At 40.8% G+C, this 18,843-nt stretch overlaps 1 protein-coding gene across 1 annotated transcript in view; it reads right to left on the bottom strand.

The window, feature by feature from the left end:
- The window catches only part of YAF2 (YY1 associated factor 2), a 34,751-nt gene extending 16,133 nt beyond the window's left edge, over positions 1-18,618 (bottom strand). The window contains exons 1-2 of the mRNA XM_048499946.1: positions 18,346-18,618; positions 17,920-18,045 (exon numbers count right to left, since the gene is read on the bottom strand). Of these exons, the coding sequence (XP_048355903.1) occupies positions 17,920-18,045; positions 18,346-18,371 (152 nt within the window). The 5' untranslated portion in view covers positions 18,372-18,618. The remainder of the gene's footprint in view (positions 1-17,919; positions 18,046-18,345) is intronic.
- Positions 18,619-18,843: the final 225 nt, after the last annotated feature.

The following is an 18,843-nucleotide window of genomic DNA, read 5'->3' as shown; positions in this document are numbered from 1 at the left end:
TTTAAAAATACATCCCTTTCAGGAACCCCAAGTAATTTGCCCAAGATTCTTTGTTTTGCAGTAACTTTGCTCCATTGTAGCCAATGGGGAATTTCTGAGGCAGGCTGCACATTTTTGAAGATAGAGGCACCAGACTTTCAAGGTGGCTCCAGGAAGCCCTCCTGGTAATAGAATCCAGGCTTAGAGACCTTTGCTTCTGAGGGTCCAATTTTATGGGCCCCCAAAAGGCTTATTTTGTTTCCCCGCTCCTGCACATGAAGCCTGAGTTCTCTCAGAACTTTTCAGCGCCCCCACCGACCCCCAAAATCAAAGCTCACCAAGCTTGGATGCTATTACTCAAGGCCTCTTGGAGCCACCTTGAAAGTCTGGTGCCTCTATCTTCAAAAATGTGTGGTCACTGCTTACACACTCAGAAATTCCCCAGAATCTGCCAGACTTTTCAGTAAGTTTTGTGGTGGGAAAAAATATTTTTCCCACCATAGACTTCAATGGGGCTTTCTGTTATGCCCAGCTGGCTCTGTGTAGAGGTTTCAACAGGAGGCACTGTGGTAGTGGTCTTGCTCTGGATGGGGTCACTTATTTCCTGCAGGGCTGCTGGTGTGAGTCTCCTGAAAGGAACCAGCCAACTTTGCTGAAGTTTTCCTGTGATAGTTAAATGCTGTGGGCATCAGGTTTACCTTCAACTTGGTGCCCATAGCATTTTCCTCTTCCACACACATTTTAGCAAATTTGGTTGGTTGGTTCCTTTCAGGAGACTGACACCAGTAGCCCTACAGGAAATGCCCCCACCCAGAGCAAGACCCCTACCACAGTGCTTCCTGTTGAAACCTCTATCACAGAGCCAGCTGGGCATAACAGAAAGCCCCACTGAAGTCTAAGCCCCACAGAACTTGCTGAAGAGCCTGGCAGATTCTGGGGAATGTCTGAGTGTGTAAGCACTGGCTGCACATTTTTGAAGATAGAGGCGCCAGACTTTCAAGGTGGCTCCAAGAGGCCTTGAGTAATAGCATCCAAGCTTGGTGAGCTTTGCTTCTGGAGTGGGGGGGGGGCGAGTTGAGAGAGTTCTGAGAGAACTCACCCCCAGGCTTTCATGTGCAGGAGCGAGAGGAGGAGGAAGAGGAGGAGGAGGAGGAGGTGGTGGTGGTGGTGGTGGGAACACAATACTCCTGACTTCACGATTGTGGGAAAAAAGTAAGTGTGGATAGTCGATGTTGCAATTCCTGGTGACAGCAGAATTGATGAGAAGCAACTGGAAAAACTTACACGATACGAGGATTTAAGGATTGAATTACTGCGTCCCCTGCAGGCCGAAACGTAAAAAACACTAAACATTTTTTAAAACACACAAACGACCCTGAAATGTTGGCACCCCCCACATGACCAAATGGGGGCGCCCAGGGACATAGGGTTCCCCCTGTCCCTAGGCAGGTACACCACTGATGATCACCTGTAGTGGCCACCCTAAATCATAAATTGGTTTATTCAGTGATAGTGTCCCATGCCAGGTCGGTATGGGCCTGTCAACCCTTGTCAGCCCTTCCCATTCCTTCAGCTGACCCCAAGAGTCTGGGCCCCGAACCTACCATGGTGGGGCCAATCGGGGCTACAGCAGCAGCAGATGGCTGGTGACAGGGCCTGCCTGGAGAAGGGAAAGACGGGCAGCACTGGAACGAGCAGTGGCAGCAAGAGCACAGAGGCAATGAGGTGTGGCAGGGTTATACAGGAGGGAGGAAGTGTGCAGAACTGATTTCATAGAAAATGTTTCCAAGACACAAGTTTTGACCACTGGGAAAATCTATGATAAGCTGTGCATACAGAAATTGCCTAAGATTTAAAGGGGGGGGGGGAGGTTCCTACCACAAATAAAATTATTAATTATTTGCTGTCACTATTTCAATCCAGAATTATTAAAAGGAGATTTATTAACAGGTGAGATAGCGTAGGTTTCACCTTCATGTTTAAAGAATTAATGCTCCCTAAAAATGAAAGACTGAAGGCTACCCACAATTTAAGATCATTTTGAATTTCCTCAATTACCTGTTCAATTTACTATGTGAAGAAACATCATTACCAATTTTAATGGCCAAGTAATTTGTATAGTTATGTTTTGTTTCCATCCTCATAACCCAATTTGCAGGTTCTAAATCTTCTTGATCTACATTAAAGAAGAGGGCATCGGATTTATTAATATCAAGTTTATGCCCTGCTGTTTTAGAATACCAATTTGTAAAAGAATTAAGAGCAGAAGGTGAACTTTGAACATTAGTCAAAAGCATAGCTATATTGTTATCTTACTGGCTTATTTTGTGGTGCTGAGTTCTATCTCAAAACTACTGATCTGCAGAGTTCTCTAACTTCAACAGACAAAGCTGATAAAGAAAATTTAAAAAGTAGAGAAGAAAGTGGGCACCTTTAGTTTACACTTCTCCTTACAACTATTGGATTATATAGTGTATTATAAATAGATGAATTACTGAATTGGAATATATTATTTGGGCCCAATCTATAAAAGAGAACCAAACCAAAAAAATTTTTTACACTCCAAAGAAATAGATGCCCTTCGGGGATTGGGCAGAATATAAATCCTAAATAAATAAATGCTCAATCCAGTTACATACCTTCTCAGCATCTAAAAACAAGAAGACACATTTGATTTGATTTTTAGTGACATAATCTGTAAGATTTACCAGTCTCCTTATATTTGAGGTTAATAACCAGACATGGATAAAACCATTTTGATCACTAATATTCTGAGAAACTATAATTTTGAATCTGGCAGTCAGGACCAAGTTCAAGATTTTATGATCAAACTTCAATAAGAAGATAGGTTGATAAGACCTGATCTTTCCCTTCCTTAGGGATTACTATCATCTTTGACTTCAACGAAGAGGCAGGAAGCCACTTTTACAAAAACACCTGGTTAATAGCAGCCAACAGAGCCAATATTATCTCCTTAAAAGATTGATAAAACTCAGCTGTTATCCAATCAAACCCCAAAGACTTGTTCTTTCTCAGGTTCTCAACAGAATGGACAATTTCATTTAAAGATACCAATTTCTATATTTGTATTTTTTAACTGTAATAACTGCACTAGTTTTTTCAAGTAGTAGACAAAACATTATGTCCTTCACAAACATGATTGTTTTAAAAATACTAAATTGCAGCTTTAAAAAATGGATAGGCAGAATGTAGGAAAGCACGTACTGACTGCAAACTAGCAACACAGCTGTTTCCCTATTTCTTACACATTTGGAGATATGCACATGCTCCTATTTTTTGTTATTTTGGCAAGTACATTAAATAATTTTACAGGTCTATGAACAGTTTCCAAAAAAGTATGTCATATTTGATAACTATAAGGAAACAAATTCCATGATGCCACTAAACTTGGCCCCATAAAATATTTTAAATATTCCTCCATCAGGAAATAACTGGCTTTTGACAGTGGATTCGCACTGAATTTGTGAGGTGACAGGTCTCTTATATCCCATTATTCTCACTACTAATTTCAGAAAAGGAGATTGAAAACTCCAAACTAGTGGTGAATTGACAGAACAAGTAGTTCTAAAAGAAGGATAATTTGTTTTGAAATGTTCTAGCCTCTCCCAGTTCCTTCTGTAATGAAATCTGATGTCAAATCATCTTATAAATTTCAGTCTCAACAGTTTCAAGATTCTCCCCTCCTCTTCTTCATTTGGGTTTCAGTAGGGCAGCTTTAACTCTATTACTGAAAGTTCTAGGAGACAAAGTCCATGCTCAAACATGATGGTTTTGTTTTTTTAATGTATACTAAGTTACAGAACCTCTTTATACACTGCAGAGGGACTCTAGAGTGGCTGGCTGAAAACAGCAGAACATCCATAAACAGCTATGTCAAGACTGACCTACCTTGGGCTAAGAGATTTTTTCCCTTCTGACCTGGGACCCTGGAATATGGTTCTCCATGATATCGAAGCCAAGTCTACCCAGCATTTGGCCCAGTAACTCACAACAACACACCTTTACGGTAAAACAATGTTATTAAGGAAACTGAAAGAAAAGGATCTAAAAGATATACAGTTCCAGTGCCAGTTCCAAGTACACAAAAAACAAGAAAACTAGCTCTCCAGGTAAATGACAGGTCCTTGCAGAGTAGCTGTAAATTTGGCAAGAAAAAAATGGTGTGTTCAACAACTGGGGGTTCCAGATAGGCTGTAAATAACTTTAAATGCATGAAGAAGTGGCAGGGTAGGACCTGAGAACATTGCCTACATAACTAAGCAACCCCGCGCTGAGAGTGTGATTGCTGGAGATATTGCAGTGTTGCCAATCCCCTTCACTGTCATCCCCTTTACAGTCAATCCACCAGCAGTAAACTCTGCCCCTTCAGAATTACCTTTCAAGCAGCCTTGGCACAACTGTGACTCAACTTGGACTTCTTAATTAAGAAGTGCTTCTTACAGTGGTTCCTATTGCCTCTATACAGTTTTGTTCTGTGGGGGGTTGGTCTTGTTAAAAATGTACTTTGATTTTTACATGTGGATGTTGCAACTGTTACAGTCAAACAATAACACCAAACTGATTTTATCCTAAACTATCAGCTGAAAAATAAATTGTTTTTAAACATTTCAAACCAAGACAAACTATAAAGTATCTTGAATGACAATTGCTGTTTCCAGATAAAAATATGTGTTCTTATCCTGTCCTCTAACATATCCAATCTTTTTAAAATATAAAGCATTGTATGTATGTAAATTCATGTCAGCTGCCTCCCAATGAAAGAAGAGGCGCTAACAATTATGATACAAATCAGAACAAATACATATACATCTTAACAAGACATCTTAATGAGTTATATTTTAAAACATCAATTCTAACTTTTCTGGTGCTCCCACTTTCAACAATAATTTTAATATCCCTGCAATATATTAAGTATTTAGTTCAAATTTATTAACTAGTCCTTTTTAAACAACATTATTTCTAGAGAAAAAAACTACACACATTTCTAAATGAAAACCATATTTTATTACTATATCAATTCAAGAAGGGGGATATGAACTAGATAGTGCCCTTTGAAAATAATTCCTTTAAACTATATACTGCTCCATTTTTCAGATGGCATTTAACAGAAGGGAGAATAAGAGAGGATGTACTGCTCAGCAGCATAATAGAACCAAAAGGAAATGCCAGTATTATCATCTCATGCATTATTAACAAAGTAATCCTATCCTTGAGTTATGCCACATAACTAAGCAATCCTGCACTGAGAGTGTGATTTCTGAAGATACCCCAATGTTGCCAATCCCCTTTACTGCCATCTCCTTTACAGTCAATCTGCCAGTGGTAAATCCAACACAGTAAACTCTATCCCTTCAGAATTAACTTTCAAGCAACTTTGGCAATGGATGTCAATTGTAACTCAACTGGGAGTTCTCATTCAAGATGTAGTTCTTAAAGTGGTTCCGAATTCATCTATACATTTTTGCACTGGGGGGTGGGGGTGGGGGAATCCCAGAAGATCCCAGAAATATTTGAGAGAGCCAACTGTGTTTTCAACTCAGCTTTCCCCTGAATGCACATCTGTAGTCAGAACTGTAGTCAGACTTTTCAACTGATATAGTTCAGGCATTTGGCTAACAACATTTATTTAGACAATACTTTGCCTTCAGGAAAAAGACTGAGTTCCTTCCCTGCTCCTCTCATTGTGAAGATAGGTAAACACACTGTTTTAATGGATTTCATCCTGCATGGTTAGACGATGCAACATGCAGCCTACTAAATGATTAATTCACTTCTCTCTATTGTGAGCGAAACAGAGAAAAGGAGCAGTTGGAAAACTATTTCTAATTCACCATATCCACAATTCTAGTTAAGACTTAACTGCCATTTGAACAGGCCCTTCATAAAGAAGCACTGAATAATGAAGTGAAAAGTGGTTTATAAAAACACGGATGGAAGTAGTTTAGTTTTAGAGTTTCTTCACACAAAAGGTAAAAATGTGTTGTTTTTATTACGCCTACAGAACATCTACACGATTCTGCAGGCACCCTTATTGTACATGTTGAAAACATGCTTAAGGAAAACCAAGTGGTTTTTGTTAAACTGGATTCACATTTGGAAAATGCAACATAACATTTATTTATTTATTTATTTATTTATATTTTATTTTATTATATTATATTATATTTTTAGACCGCCCTCCCCAGTAGGCTCAGGGCAGTGTACATCATAATTAAAACATACAATAAAATATAAAACAGTAGTTCCATCTGTAATTTAAAACAATCAAATGGCGACAGTTCCCTCCCCCCAACCCCATCCACATGACATGGCTATCCCGGCTGGCCAAAAGCCTGGCGGAACAGGTCCGTTTTACAGGCCCTGCGGAAACTTTGAAGGTCCTGCAGGGCCCTGGTCTCCTTAGGGAGCCTGTTCCACCAGGTAGGGGCCAGGGCTATGAAAGGATAGCACTATAGGCTTTTGTTTTACCAAGGAGTTCAGATCCATAGAACAAAGAAGAGTGGACAGAATTCAACAGATTAGAGCTTTCACGTTATTTCTTTAGCCCTTGACCTTAAATTTCCTTTAACTTGCTTCATTAGCTCATGCAAACAGTCTTGCGCTATAATGACATGAACTTGTGCTCACTTCTTTAGAGCTGCTCTGTACAAGAGATGATGAGGAAGGATGAACAAAACCTGAGTTCAGACAGACTTCAATGGCTCATTATAAAAGAAGCAAAAGGAAAACAGTGAAAGAATAAGTAACTTTTAACATTGCAGGTCATGTTCTCAAAGGTCAAGGCAGTAGAGAACATTACGCTAAGCTTCAATTCACACCACAAAACCTGACTTCTGATGTAATTCCTATGAAAAAGACACATCCGCAGCTGATCTTGCTATCCCCACTGTCTGTCAATGTCTTTTCAGATGAGCATTATACTAGACGGGAAGCAATGAAAGTAAAGTGGATTTCTATGCTCTCTTCCTTCTCAGAAGTGACTCAGATTTCCTCTGTTGTTTCCAGTTGCATGAAAATATTAAAGAAGCTTTAATTAGGCTGCAGTGTGAATGAACTCATTTGTGAAAGAAGTATGTGTGAATGCTGCCACTTCATAAGTGGAATGTATCATCCTTTCACCTTCAAATATGTACAACCTTAAGCACAGAGTTTTAGTCATACATGGTCACAGAACTACAGTAATTCTGGGCATGTTCTCACAAACTCACTGCCCATGTCAAGGGAAAATTGTTATTTGAAGAATTTGTAGTTGAACAACATCCTATTTGAGTATATGGTCTGAACATAACTGTGAGTGCTGCACGGACAATTTTTTGCTAATTTCTTGTTTTAAGGCTGAAATAAGATGAATGAGTACCAGCTTGAGTCTTGCTGAGGAAGTCTCCTGCAAAAGGAGGAGAATCTAGAAATGATGTGTGTCCTGTTCCGCTCTTGATCCTAGAGAAAGGAGTGGGCAATAACTTTCTGAAGAGTTATTTGCATCTTTGGTGAACTGTACAATATAGCCACCTTGGATCACACATTACTTGAAAATAATATTATAATTTAATATTCTGTAATTTTTAAAGGGTATTTTCTTTTAGCCTGATGAACAAACAAGACTGGATAAAACTAAGAGGCACATCTTACAGGGTTATATCTTGGTGTGTGTTTCACAAGGGAGAAACTGGTATTTAATACAGGACAAGACACCTTAGTAAATCTTGTTTTTTATTATTTAATTTTTAATAATGTATTTTATTTTAACAATCAATAAATTATTAGCTATTAAATAATTTATTGTGTACTTATCAATAATTATTTAATTAATAATTAAAATTATTGCTTAATTTAATTAGTTTCTAGTTTATTAGTTTCTGGTCCTTTTAATTTTGAAAAGAAACTTACAGGAATATCTGCAGTCTGGGGAAAGTTTACAAAACAAAGCTAAGAAAAATATCTGTAAAATATTAACATTTCAGGGCTCTAAAGAGATCTCTTTTCCATAGATATGATTCCTAATCCCCATTCTCCACTGTCCATAGAATCTCCTTCCTTCCTTCCCAATGTTTAAAGTTGTTTTTATCTTCTCTACTTATTTTACGCTTTGGTTTTAAATTCTTTTAATGATGTATTTGCATGCTGGTTTTAATAGCTTTTAATATAATATTTTAATTTGTAGGTTTTAATAGTTAGTCATCTTGATGTCCCTATGGGGATAGGAAGGCGGGTTACAAAAATTAAAAATAATCTTTTTCCTTCAGTTGTACTTTCACAAAATATCCATATTTTAAAAGTATTGCTCAAAGCAAAATAAATTATGTGCATTTACTTAATCTGCATAAATGTTTTACACTCAACACATATACTTTTTTGGCATAAATGTTCCAAAACATCATTTGCAAATATTTACGATTACAACATTTTCTGTTGCCATCAAGCCATAACAGTCCTGCTTCTGTCACAAGCATTACTTTCATATTAACCAAAACAATGAGTGCTAATGACTGAAATGATTTCCAACCACAATCAAATGTTATTGTAGGTGTCCTCCATGTCATAACCAAACAAAACAATATTGCAAAAAATATTTCTGCAGTAGCTACCTCAGGCCTAATTCAGGTAGTCCCACCTAAGCACTGGACTTATTGGATGTAACATTGGTTAGGATAGCACTATAAATGAAGCACACCATCCACTTGGTACGCATTGTTTTCAGTGGAATGGGTATACGGACACATATCCCCATGGACATTCCTGCACAACTAAAGCTGGCCATAGCTGCTGATGGATAAAGCTGGTACATGCAAGATAGAAAAAAAAAACATCCGACTGGATCTTTACATAAATCCCAAGTGTTCTAAAATATCATCTCAAAAGTGACCAAACAGATGCCTCAGGGAATCTAATGAGCAAGACATCTAAAAATGCACTAATGTGATATATAGATACCTATATATTCTGCAAAAGTACTAGAATATTTATTTTTCATTAAAAGTCTTCTCTGTTACTACATTTTTATATGCACATATTTTTACTTTTAAAATTCATTTTTATTTTTCAATAAATTTCATCCATGCTCATATCAATTCAGAATAAAGCAAATTTATACAATCACAGTTTGCAAATATATACATATTAACAAATACACAATAAACTGAAACTGCAAATTTCTGGGAGCATAATTGCTAGCATTCCTCAGCACTGAAGGTTTTAACAGATTTCCATGTAGCTTAGTACAATATTTGGCAATGATTTTACAATGCAAAATAATGCCCTTTGGGAACCATCTGAGGCTATCACTTCTACACAGAAAGAATTCATTTTCAAAAGCATAATGGCAAGAGAATTCATCCATTGTATCATCTGGCACTTATGACACCATACATTTTACCGTATACTGATATTCTCACATTCAAAACCCATATTTGGTTTCAGTCCCAAAAAATCAATTTATGCTCAGTCTGATTTAAATGGATACTGTGTAATGTCTTTCAAATGTAAATTTACAAAAGAATTGTAAACATTGCTGCTAAAGACCAGATACTGCAACTAGATCTATTCAGATTTACTGTGATGCATTGATGCCAGATAAAGACCTGAATGCATATGTAATGTGAGCAAGAAAGAGATCTGTATACAGATAACAGGCATGACCAGAATCACATCTTCTTACTCACAAAAGCAGACTACCTATTTAAACATTTGATTATTTTTGAACTAATTCCTTCAACTTTTTTTTAAAAAAAAACCATTTTCATATTTGTTGACCACTCCCCAATCCCCAAACTTACAGAAATTCCAGATACCAAATGACACTATGAAATGGCTACTATTAACTTCAGCAATAGTGGTTTATCACCAATGGTACATCCTTCAGACTTTAACACTGCAAAATCAACATGTCTTGCTTCATCCTCCTGTGAAACAATCTAAAGAGAAAATGTCTAAATCTTGTATGAAGGAACCTAAAATTTCGTAAATTAATGAGCCAGTGCTTGCACAGGGGGACTACCTAATAAGCAGCTGTATATACACACCATATCATTGTCTCTGAATTCAGATGTACAAGAAGCTATAATTTATGTATTCACACACACACTATAAACCTATGTTTGATACAAAACAGATTGCCGCAGACATACTAAAGCAGCATTCTCACAATTCCTTCTTCCCCTGCTAATGTTTTGAATGGCTGAAGGAAGAAGAAAATGTGAACTCCTAAGGAGGATGGGGATCTCTTGTCAGAATTCAGATTACATGCCTAACAAGGGTATACAGGAGTCTTTCATGTAAAAACCACAGTTTTTGGCCACAGATCGTTGCCTACCAAACCAGTGACAATATTTTTTCTTGGACTAAGTCTGGTTTGAGTATACTTTTTTCAGCACACAGAAATATTGTACAGGCACAACCAAAAGGTCACTAATGCTCAGTTTATACATTCCATCCTTGAATATTTTTTCATAAGCAGAATAAAATCTACTTTATCTTCCAGTGCAGTTAACACCACAAACTCCAAACAAAGGCGGATTCTGCACAGGCGGGGGCAGCAGTGTTCCACTGGCATATATGATGCTGGTGGATCCCCAGGGCTGTTTGCACGCTGAGGTGTGAGCGGCCCCAGAGGACGGAGGCGCCTCCATTTCCTTTCCCCACACTCACCTTCTCTCCTTTCCAAGCTCTGTTGGTATGGGGACTCACACCCACGCTGTCCTCCAACGCCTGGGGGTCGAAGGGCAGCGTGGGCGTGCCTCCCCCTCCCTGCGGAGCTCGGTAAGGAGAGAAGGTGAATAGGGAAAAATGGAGGAGCTGAAAAGCAGCGCCAGCAGGGAAACACTGTTTCCCAAATGCCTCGCTCGATGAGTGAAACAGCGTTTTCCTTGGAAAAGCATGGCACTGTCTCCATTCAGAGGCGGTGGCCATGCAAACAGCGCCCCTGGAATGGTGCTTGTACCATTCAAGGGGGAGGGGTATTTACCCATGCGGAATCCGCCAAAGTGTAGCCAGTACTAAGACAGTAATAAAGCCAGATTATATTTACAGTTTGAAAAAAAAGTAATGTCTGTATGGTTACCTTAGTTTTTCAGTGTTCTGCCAACATAATGTCTGAATATTCTGTTCGTCAGACATCAAAAACTGACCATTCAGTCTGTGATTTGGCAGGGAGAATTTATCTTGAGACTTAAGGGGAAAAAATCCCATGTGAAATGGCTGAATGGTAAAAATTTTAAAAATTTGCCTCAATTTTCAATGTGCTGAAATTTTGCAACCACTTCTCATGCACACAAAACTTATCTTCATTTCATTTTACCAATTTCTATTTTTCAGAGTTTGTGAACTTGCTAAAAATATGTTCTGTGTGCATCAAGTTACAAACTTCTCACTTAAAGAGTCAGGAGAAGTTGTGAGTGAGATAATGTTAAAAAAAAGAAAGAAACCCTTTCTTGTAAATGACTTCCCAATATAAAAATGATAGCTGCTTCTCAAAACAGAGCAAAACTGTAAATCAAGGTTGTTGCAAAAACTGACTTGTTTTTTGCAAAAATTGTGCAGTTATATTCCATGAACATATTTCATGTTCACTTATAATGTAGGTTCAGCAAAGCTGAGAGATGAAAATTCACTGTGTTCCGCCAACAGACTTTATCATGGGAATGCTGTCTTTTGGTGTTCCTTCAACAAAAGTACAAAATCAGAGAGTAGAGATTTTGTGCTCTTGTTGAAAGAACACTGAGAGACTAAGAGATTCCCTAGAAAAAGCCTGCTGACCAAATGCACAATGAATTTTTAGCTGAATAATATAATACTTTTTTTCTTTACTCGCACCATCAGCTTTGGTCTTCTTTTCATCTCTCAAAGACGGGTGCAATTCTTTATTTTCTCCTTGGCTCTATGCAGCTACAATTTCTCTTATTTTTAGCCCTAATTCACTTCCACTTCACATCGCAATGCAACTATGAATATGGAGGAATTACTGTATAAATGTTTAATAAGAATTTCAGAACAAATTAAAATTTACAGTACAAAACATTCATTTGAAGGAATAGATAAAACAGCAGTGGCAGTTCAGAAAAAAAGTGGAGAAACAACAACAACCAAAAAACTGTACAGCACTTAAGTTATAGAAGAGAATAAGATGCCAGACTGTAACATTTCTTGTGCTCAAACAGAGCAGAAGTTCATGTGGCAGTCTTAATTTACATGAGGAAAATTTTTAAATGTCTTCATATTTTTTTAAAAGTTACTTTTAGTTTAGAATAGCATATGATATTCCTCATACCACAAGCCAGAACGGTACAATAGTTAAGGGTGTTAGACTAGGATCTGGTAACCCAAGGCTGGAATCCCCATTCTGCTATAAAAGCTTGGTGGTGGATTGTAGTGAGAACAAAACAGAAGAGAGAAGAATGATGGAAGCTGCTTTGAATTCCCATTGGAGAGATAGGTAGAATGTAAATGAAATAAATAAAATAGAATAAATACTAACACAATGGCCACCACCTCATGAAGAATTAAAGGAATATTGATGTTCAGTGAGAGAACATTTCTAGATGTCTGAGATAAAGCCTAAGGCAATTATCGTTACCTGTTTATAAACATCCAAATTATTATTAATTGGCTACTGTTGAAACAAAACACTGCATTAGATGGACTGTGATGTGATCCAGGAAATAGTTCTTAAAATCTGTCGGTTCCCCAATATCTGAGTATCTCCAAAGACATTTAATGTAGAAAGAAAAATCCTCATTATGTAGCTAGCGGTACAACCTTAAACAGACTCACTAGGGAACTCAGTGTCTGAGTAAACATGCATAGAACTGCACCAGAAATGATAGGGATGTAAAACATTAAGCAAACTATATGGATTCATTTACCATATATATATTACAGAGAACATGCAAAATCTTCCAAGACATAGAACACTGGCAAAGGGTGACCTGTGCATTTGCCAATGTTGCCTGTACTGTTAACCATTGGTGCACAAGAATGATACTGAAGCACATTAATGTACTATTTTTTAAAAAAAAAATCAGTAGTAAGCTGATAATATATAAGAATGTGTGTGTGGGATAGATGGATTGCGAGTCTGATAATGCTTCATCATAAACATTCTGTTGAAATATTGTATAACTCTGGAAACGGGCCTTCCCTTGCGCCTGATTCGGAAATTGAAACTGGTCCAAAATGCAGCAGCTCATCTGCTCACAGGAGGTGCTTTTCAAGACCATATTTTGCCTGTGTTGCGTAGCCTGCATTGGCTCCCAGTTGAGTTCCGAGACATCTTCAAGGTGTTGGTGTTAACCTTTAAGGCTTTACGTGGCTTGGGACCTTCGTACCTTCGGGACCGTCTTACCCCACATGTCCCAGCTCGGTCTCTGCATTAAGCAGAGGCCAATTTGCTGGTTGTCCCTGACCCCTCTATGATGCGGCTGGCCTCCACCTGGCAGAACAGCCTCCCTCCATCTGTCCAGGCCCTGCGGGACCTTGGTGAGTTCTGCAGGGCCTGTAAGACTGAGCTGTTCCGCTGGGCTTTTGGGGGGGGTCGGCTGCTGAGGGTGCCCCCGGTCTCCTCCCCTCCTCCCCTTGTTATCTGTTTATTATGTGGCCCATTTAGGGGGGACCTTTTGGGGTTCCCCGAGGGGGGTCGGTTTTAGTTCTCGGATGCTGACTATATTGCTGTTATTGGATTTAATAAGGAGACAGGGCTTGTATTATATTTGTACTGGTTTTTAACTTTCCCCTGTCTGCATATACTTATTTGCACACCACCCTGAGCCCTCGTGGTATAAAAATCCAATAATAAATAAAATAAATTAAAAAAAACATCAGCTGAAATATTGATCTTCTTAGTCTTCACTGAATTTATTAAATTGATATTCTAAGACAACAATCCTAAACAGGTCTACCCAGAATCTTACTCAGATGTATTCAATGAGGCTTACTCTCATGAAAGTGTTCTTATATCTGCACAGTAATTTATCAGATAGCCAATATTACAACAATATAGTGACATATAAATTAATGCATCCATTAAAATAGAAATCCAACCTGCCAACCCTACTTAAACCCAAGCTTCCAGTTACAAATGATGATGCATTTCTTCAGAGAATGACCCATTACACTCAGTGATAGTAGCACAGGATTTGGGTACACAGCTGCAAATATATTACTCCTCCTAAACACTTTTCATCCTGGAATATAGTACAGTCACGCCAGTTCAGTCTTCTACAGACTTAGGCCTATCATGCACGGAGTGCTTCCCATGATGCTGCTCACCCTGCAGTTCTGTCGTAGTAGGTCCTTCTCATGTTTTCTTGTTTACAGTGAGGAGGTGCCCCACTGCCTGCTGCATGACTTGCCTGCATAACACCCCATCCAAGGCATCACATCCAAGGCAAGACTGAAAATTGCCATTTGGGGGAGGGGAGCTTAGCCCTTAAAATGCAATATCGACATTCCTTATTATATCGATATTGTGCAGGTTGCTATGCTTGGTTTTGTTCTTTTTAGGGAAATGCCAGGAATTGATCCCTACAGTAGAAGGGGAAGACAGGCGCCCCCCACCCCACCTTCCATTACAGGGATCGATGGCTGGGATTTCCCTAAAAAAAGAAAAGAAAACCAAGCATAGCAGCCTGCACAATATCAATATGAGGAATAACAATCTTATAGAAACCCTCTTTGTAGAAAAGTTCCCCACTCATCCCTGGCCAGGCTCCCAACTACTTGTTCTCTGCCAGCTGGACCAGGCTGTCTCCCCACACAGCTCTGCTGACCTGCGCCCCACTTCAGCAATCAGATAGGGGTATCTGTTGCTGCTCCTATGTGAACATTCTGTGATCGGGACCCTGCTCAGCCTTTGCTGGCTTGTGGCTGCAGCAATTCTGACAAGTAATCTTGAGAGGGCCAGGTGGTGCAGGGAGTTATAGCTTCTCCGCATGCAGCCTGGAATTGAACAAGCCCATCTCCCACCCCACGCAGACATACACACGTTCTAGCAGAGGAACAGGGCGGTACAAAGAGAGTGGCCAAGACACCCCCTTCCCAAACTCCCTCTCTGCCAGGCTGTCTGAGCTTCTGGCTCTGAATCCTTGCAGTGCAGAAGATAATCTCTATCCCACCCCCTACATCTCACAGGGATTGACAACTGGCATTTCCCTAAAAAACAAAAATAATGAAAGCAAAAATGGCAGTCTTCAATCTCACCTTGACAGGGTAATAACACAGAAGAAGTGAAACCCTGAAACGAGAAGGAAACATCGGGGTTTCCCTGCTCTTGCAAACCACAGGGCTTCCAGGATCAGCGGTGCTATAAGTGTAAGCTATAAGCGTAAGCGCATCTGTACAGAAATCTCTGCCGCAAAATAAACATTCTCTCGCTGCGCAGCAGAGCAGCTGTGTATAATTGGCCTTAGTGTGGTCACTGACGCAATATGAAGCCAGTGAGAATTAATTCACAGCTGAAAATTCAAATCTTACATTTTGTTAACTAAGCATATAAGAGAAATCATGATCGACTGGGTGAGTTTAAACAGACGAAACTAAATAACCCCCTTCTGGGTGGGCAATATAACAAGTGTAATTAATAAAAAATAAATTTCTAGGCTTTGAATGAAGTTGCCATGACTGTAAATAAGTGCAGCTGAGATATCACTATTTGAACAGGTTCCAACATTATGACTGTTCCTAGTTTTGTCCTGCTTTTGGATAAGTAGGTGATGATAGTTGCCAGAGTGCTCTTTGTCATCTTAATTTAACCTTTTTGGGGGGAGGGGGAACACCTCAGAATCTAATCTATGCTTTTATAACCCCTAAAATACACTCATTATGGAGGTGCCTTCAAAAAATGTGGAAGCTGCAGCTGGAAAAAAAATGCCACACCTGCTAAATACTGATTGGATATGCTTATGCCCTAGTGTTGGAGCAATGCTCATGCTTACCTTTCACAGTTCTGAGCCCATATAGACCACCTCAGTGTATATCAGCTCCACTGCCACTTACATTTCACATATTAAGACATACTCCATGTTCTGTCACTGAAAATAAGGAACATCTCCTGCTAGAAGCAAGGTCTTTACACAGTTGTCCCAAGGACAACTATTGAGAGAATGGCTTTACAACTTATTTTCTATGTTTGTCCAATCGCTTTGAACAAAGAAATAAATGGCATATAAATGTCTCAAATAAAAAAGCTAAGTAAGCCAACATGTTTTCCAGAAAAGTTGCAAACTGATAGTAGGATTTCACTCTATACTTGATCACTGTAGCACTTTCCTTCCTCTGATACTGATACACAGAATAGTTCCGTGGTGGCGAACCTATGGCACTCCAGATGTTCATGGACTACATTTCCCATGCTGGCAGGGGCTGATGGGAATTTAATCCATGAACATCTGGAGTGTCATAGGTTGGCCACCACTGGATAGTTCCATTTGTATATTATACAACCCAGTGTCTGAGAAATTACTCACAAGTACATAATTAATGCCTTGCATGATTCATTTTTAAGGCAACTATAAATGGGCAGAAAATACTACTAATAGTAAAAGCATTTAAAATGTCAATTCCAAACATCCTTTCTGAAGATGCCATTACATCCTCATGTGACTAAGAAAGAGATCTCATGATGGGCTGTGTAGCTAGAAGCAGGTTTGACTTCGTAAGCAGGAGTCATCAAGGGTAGGAAGTAGAGTTCACATTCCCATCATACATGCTTTTACTTTCTCCTATGTAACTGAATTGCTGCCATCTGCTTTTATGGAGAAATAAGGCACTACCCTTGGGGACAGCATCCTAAGGGCAAAACCTGAGCAGCAACTGGTATAATGGCTTGGTGACGGGAAACATCTGCTATTGCTGGAGGCTGTTTATGGCAAGAGAGGGAACCATGCCATGCCCTCAATTTTAACCATCAGGAAGTAGGAAAGGGACACAGTGACAAGCATACAGTTGCTAACTGAGTAGCAGCCTTCAGAGTGCTGAGATGGTTCCACTGAAGCTTCCCAAGGTTTACCTTGGTTGGGATATCCTCACGTGTAAATAAACACACACAAAAGATCATACTCCAGCATCTGCTGGCTGTTCTCGCCAGTGCACCACCATCACCTATTTTGACAAATGGGCATTTTAACTGTAAGCAAATAATCATGAAAGGGAAATGAGAGGTTAGGATCATGCTCCTGTCTTAAAAATATCAAATAATAATATGAGCATACATATTCAGGAGACTGACTCTGGAAAATAATTTACCACTGCAGACCATTGACACTGCACCATTTAAGTACAGTAAATAAAATTACAGGGGGATCTAGGCAAGCAACCCAAGTAACATTACAAACCTGACCCAATTATTTCTTCAAACAGATAAATTTTTTTTAACACTTTGTAGAACAGTTCAATATCTGTCTAGTAAATGTAAGCATTCCAAAATATGCATACTATATGCCTTAAGCAGGTATATTTTAAAAGTAGTAAACACTTATATGTACCACACATAACACACAGCAAAGAAACTGTTCAGAAAGGAGCTTATTTTCCATCTTCTCATAACTGCACGGCTGGCAATATGCACTCAGTAGGTACGGAAGGAGCTAATGATAAACGTTCACGGAAAGATATTCCACCTTAGCCAGCAGAATGGTTATGGAGGAGGAAGAAAAACGAGGGGCAAATGACTGAGAATCAACCTAGATGCAGCTGGTGCCTGCTACCCAGCCACTCTCTCCTGTCACCCGCTCTCCGAAGCAGGAACGGGTCATAAACACGCCTGCGCCGGTAGCTCGGTGGAGGCGCGAGGGCCCTTCTTCCAAGCGGCAGCCCGGACAACCTCTCCTCGGGCCCGCGTCGCTCTTCCTTCTCCCTCCTTTCCCGCCTGTCCGCTCGTCCGGGCCGACGCGTGTCAGCGCTGCCGCCTCCCTCGCTCGCTCGCTCACTCACCGGGTGGAGGTGCCCTTCCTCACATCGCACATCATGCACTTGAAGGCCTCGGCGCTGTTCCGGAAGGTGCACACGCTGCAGTCCCAGTAGCCCTCGTCAGAGGACGGCTTCGGCTGCCGCTTCGGCCTACCGAAAATGGGAGGGGGGAGAGAGAGAGAGAGAAAGGAGGAGGTTTGAGAGACAAAACAAGACGTCGCCGCGGGGGCTTTATGCTTTTCACCTCCTCCCTCGTTCCCTTCCTTCCTCAGGGCCTCCTCGCGGCTCCCCAGCCGCCGCCGCCGCGGCTTATCGCGAAGTCCCCGGCCTCTCTCGCCATCGTTTCCGTTGCACCGGGGTCTGTGGCAGCAAGAACCCCCCCCTCCTTTCCCGCCCCCCCGGGCCTGACGCTTTGAGGCGGCCGCTGGTTCTTGCCTCGCCTGGCCTCACCTTGTGGGGCTCTTCTTGTCTCCCATGCCGGCTCCAGACGCCTCTCCAGCCCGGCCCGGCCCTTTGTGTATTTGTCAATAAGGAGGAGCGAGAGCGGGGGAGAGGCGGGGGCTGGCGCGAGCGAAGCGACCCGGAGAGGAAGGAGGAGCCGCCGCTGTTGCTGCGAAGAGCCGCGGCTGGCTGCAACCTCCAGCTGTCGGGGAACACCGCCACCGCCCCCGCTTCCCTCCCTCGCCCCCGTCCCTTTCCCTCACGTGTCCCCCCGTCGCCAACCAGCAGCCGCCCGCAGACTGGCCAAGGCCGCGGCACCCAGACGGCCGTGGCGGCGGCAACCCCAGAGTAGGCTTTTCCCTCCTCCTGCGGCGGTTTGAGGAGTGGAGGAAGGGATGAGGAGAGCTGCGGTAGCAGCAGCAACCGGAAGGACTGGAAGAGGCGGTCAAGCAAAAAGGGAAGATAAGAGCCGCCTCGCAGCAGCACCCTTGGCGGGGAAGCAGGTCC

The sequence above is a fragment of the Sphaerodactylus townsendi genome, linkage group LG06 (genome assembly GCF_021028975.2).
Source record: "Sphaerodactylus townsendi isolate TG3544 linkage group LG06, MPM_Stown_v2.3, whole genome shotgun sequence".
NCBI classification, from domain to species: domain Eukaryota; kingdom Metazoa; phylum Chordata; class Lepidosauria; order Squamata; family Sphaerodactylidae; genus Sphaerodactylus; species Sphaerodactylus townsendi.
Note: the sequence above shows the minus strand (reverse complement) of the source record. Positions and strands in the feature narration are given on the sequence as shown.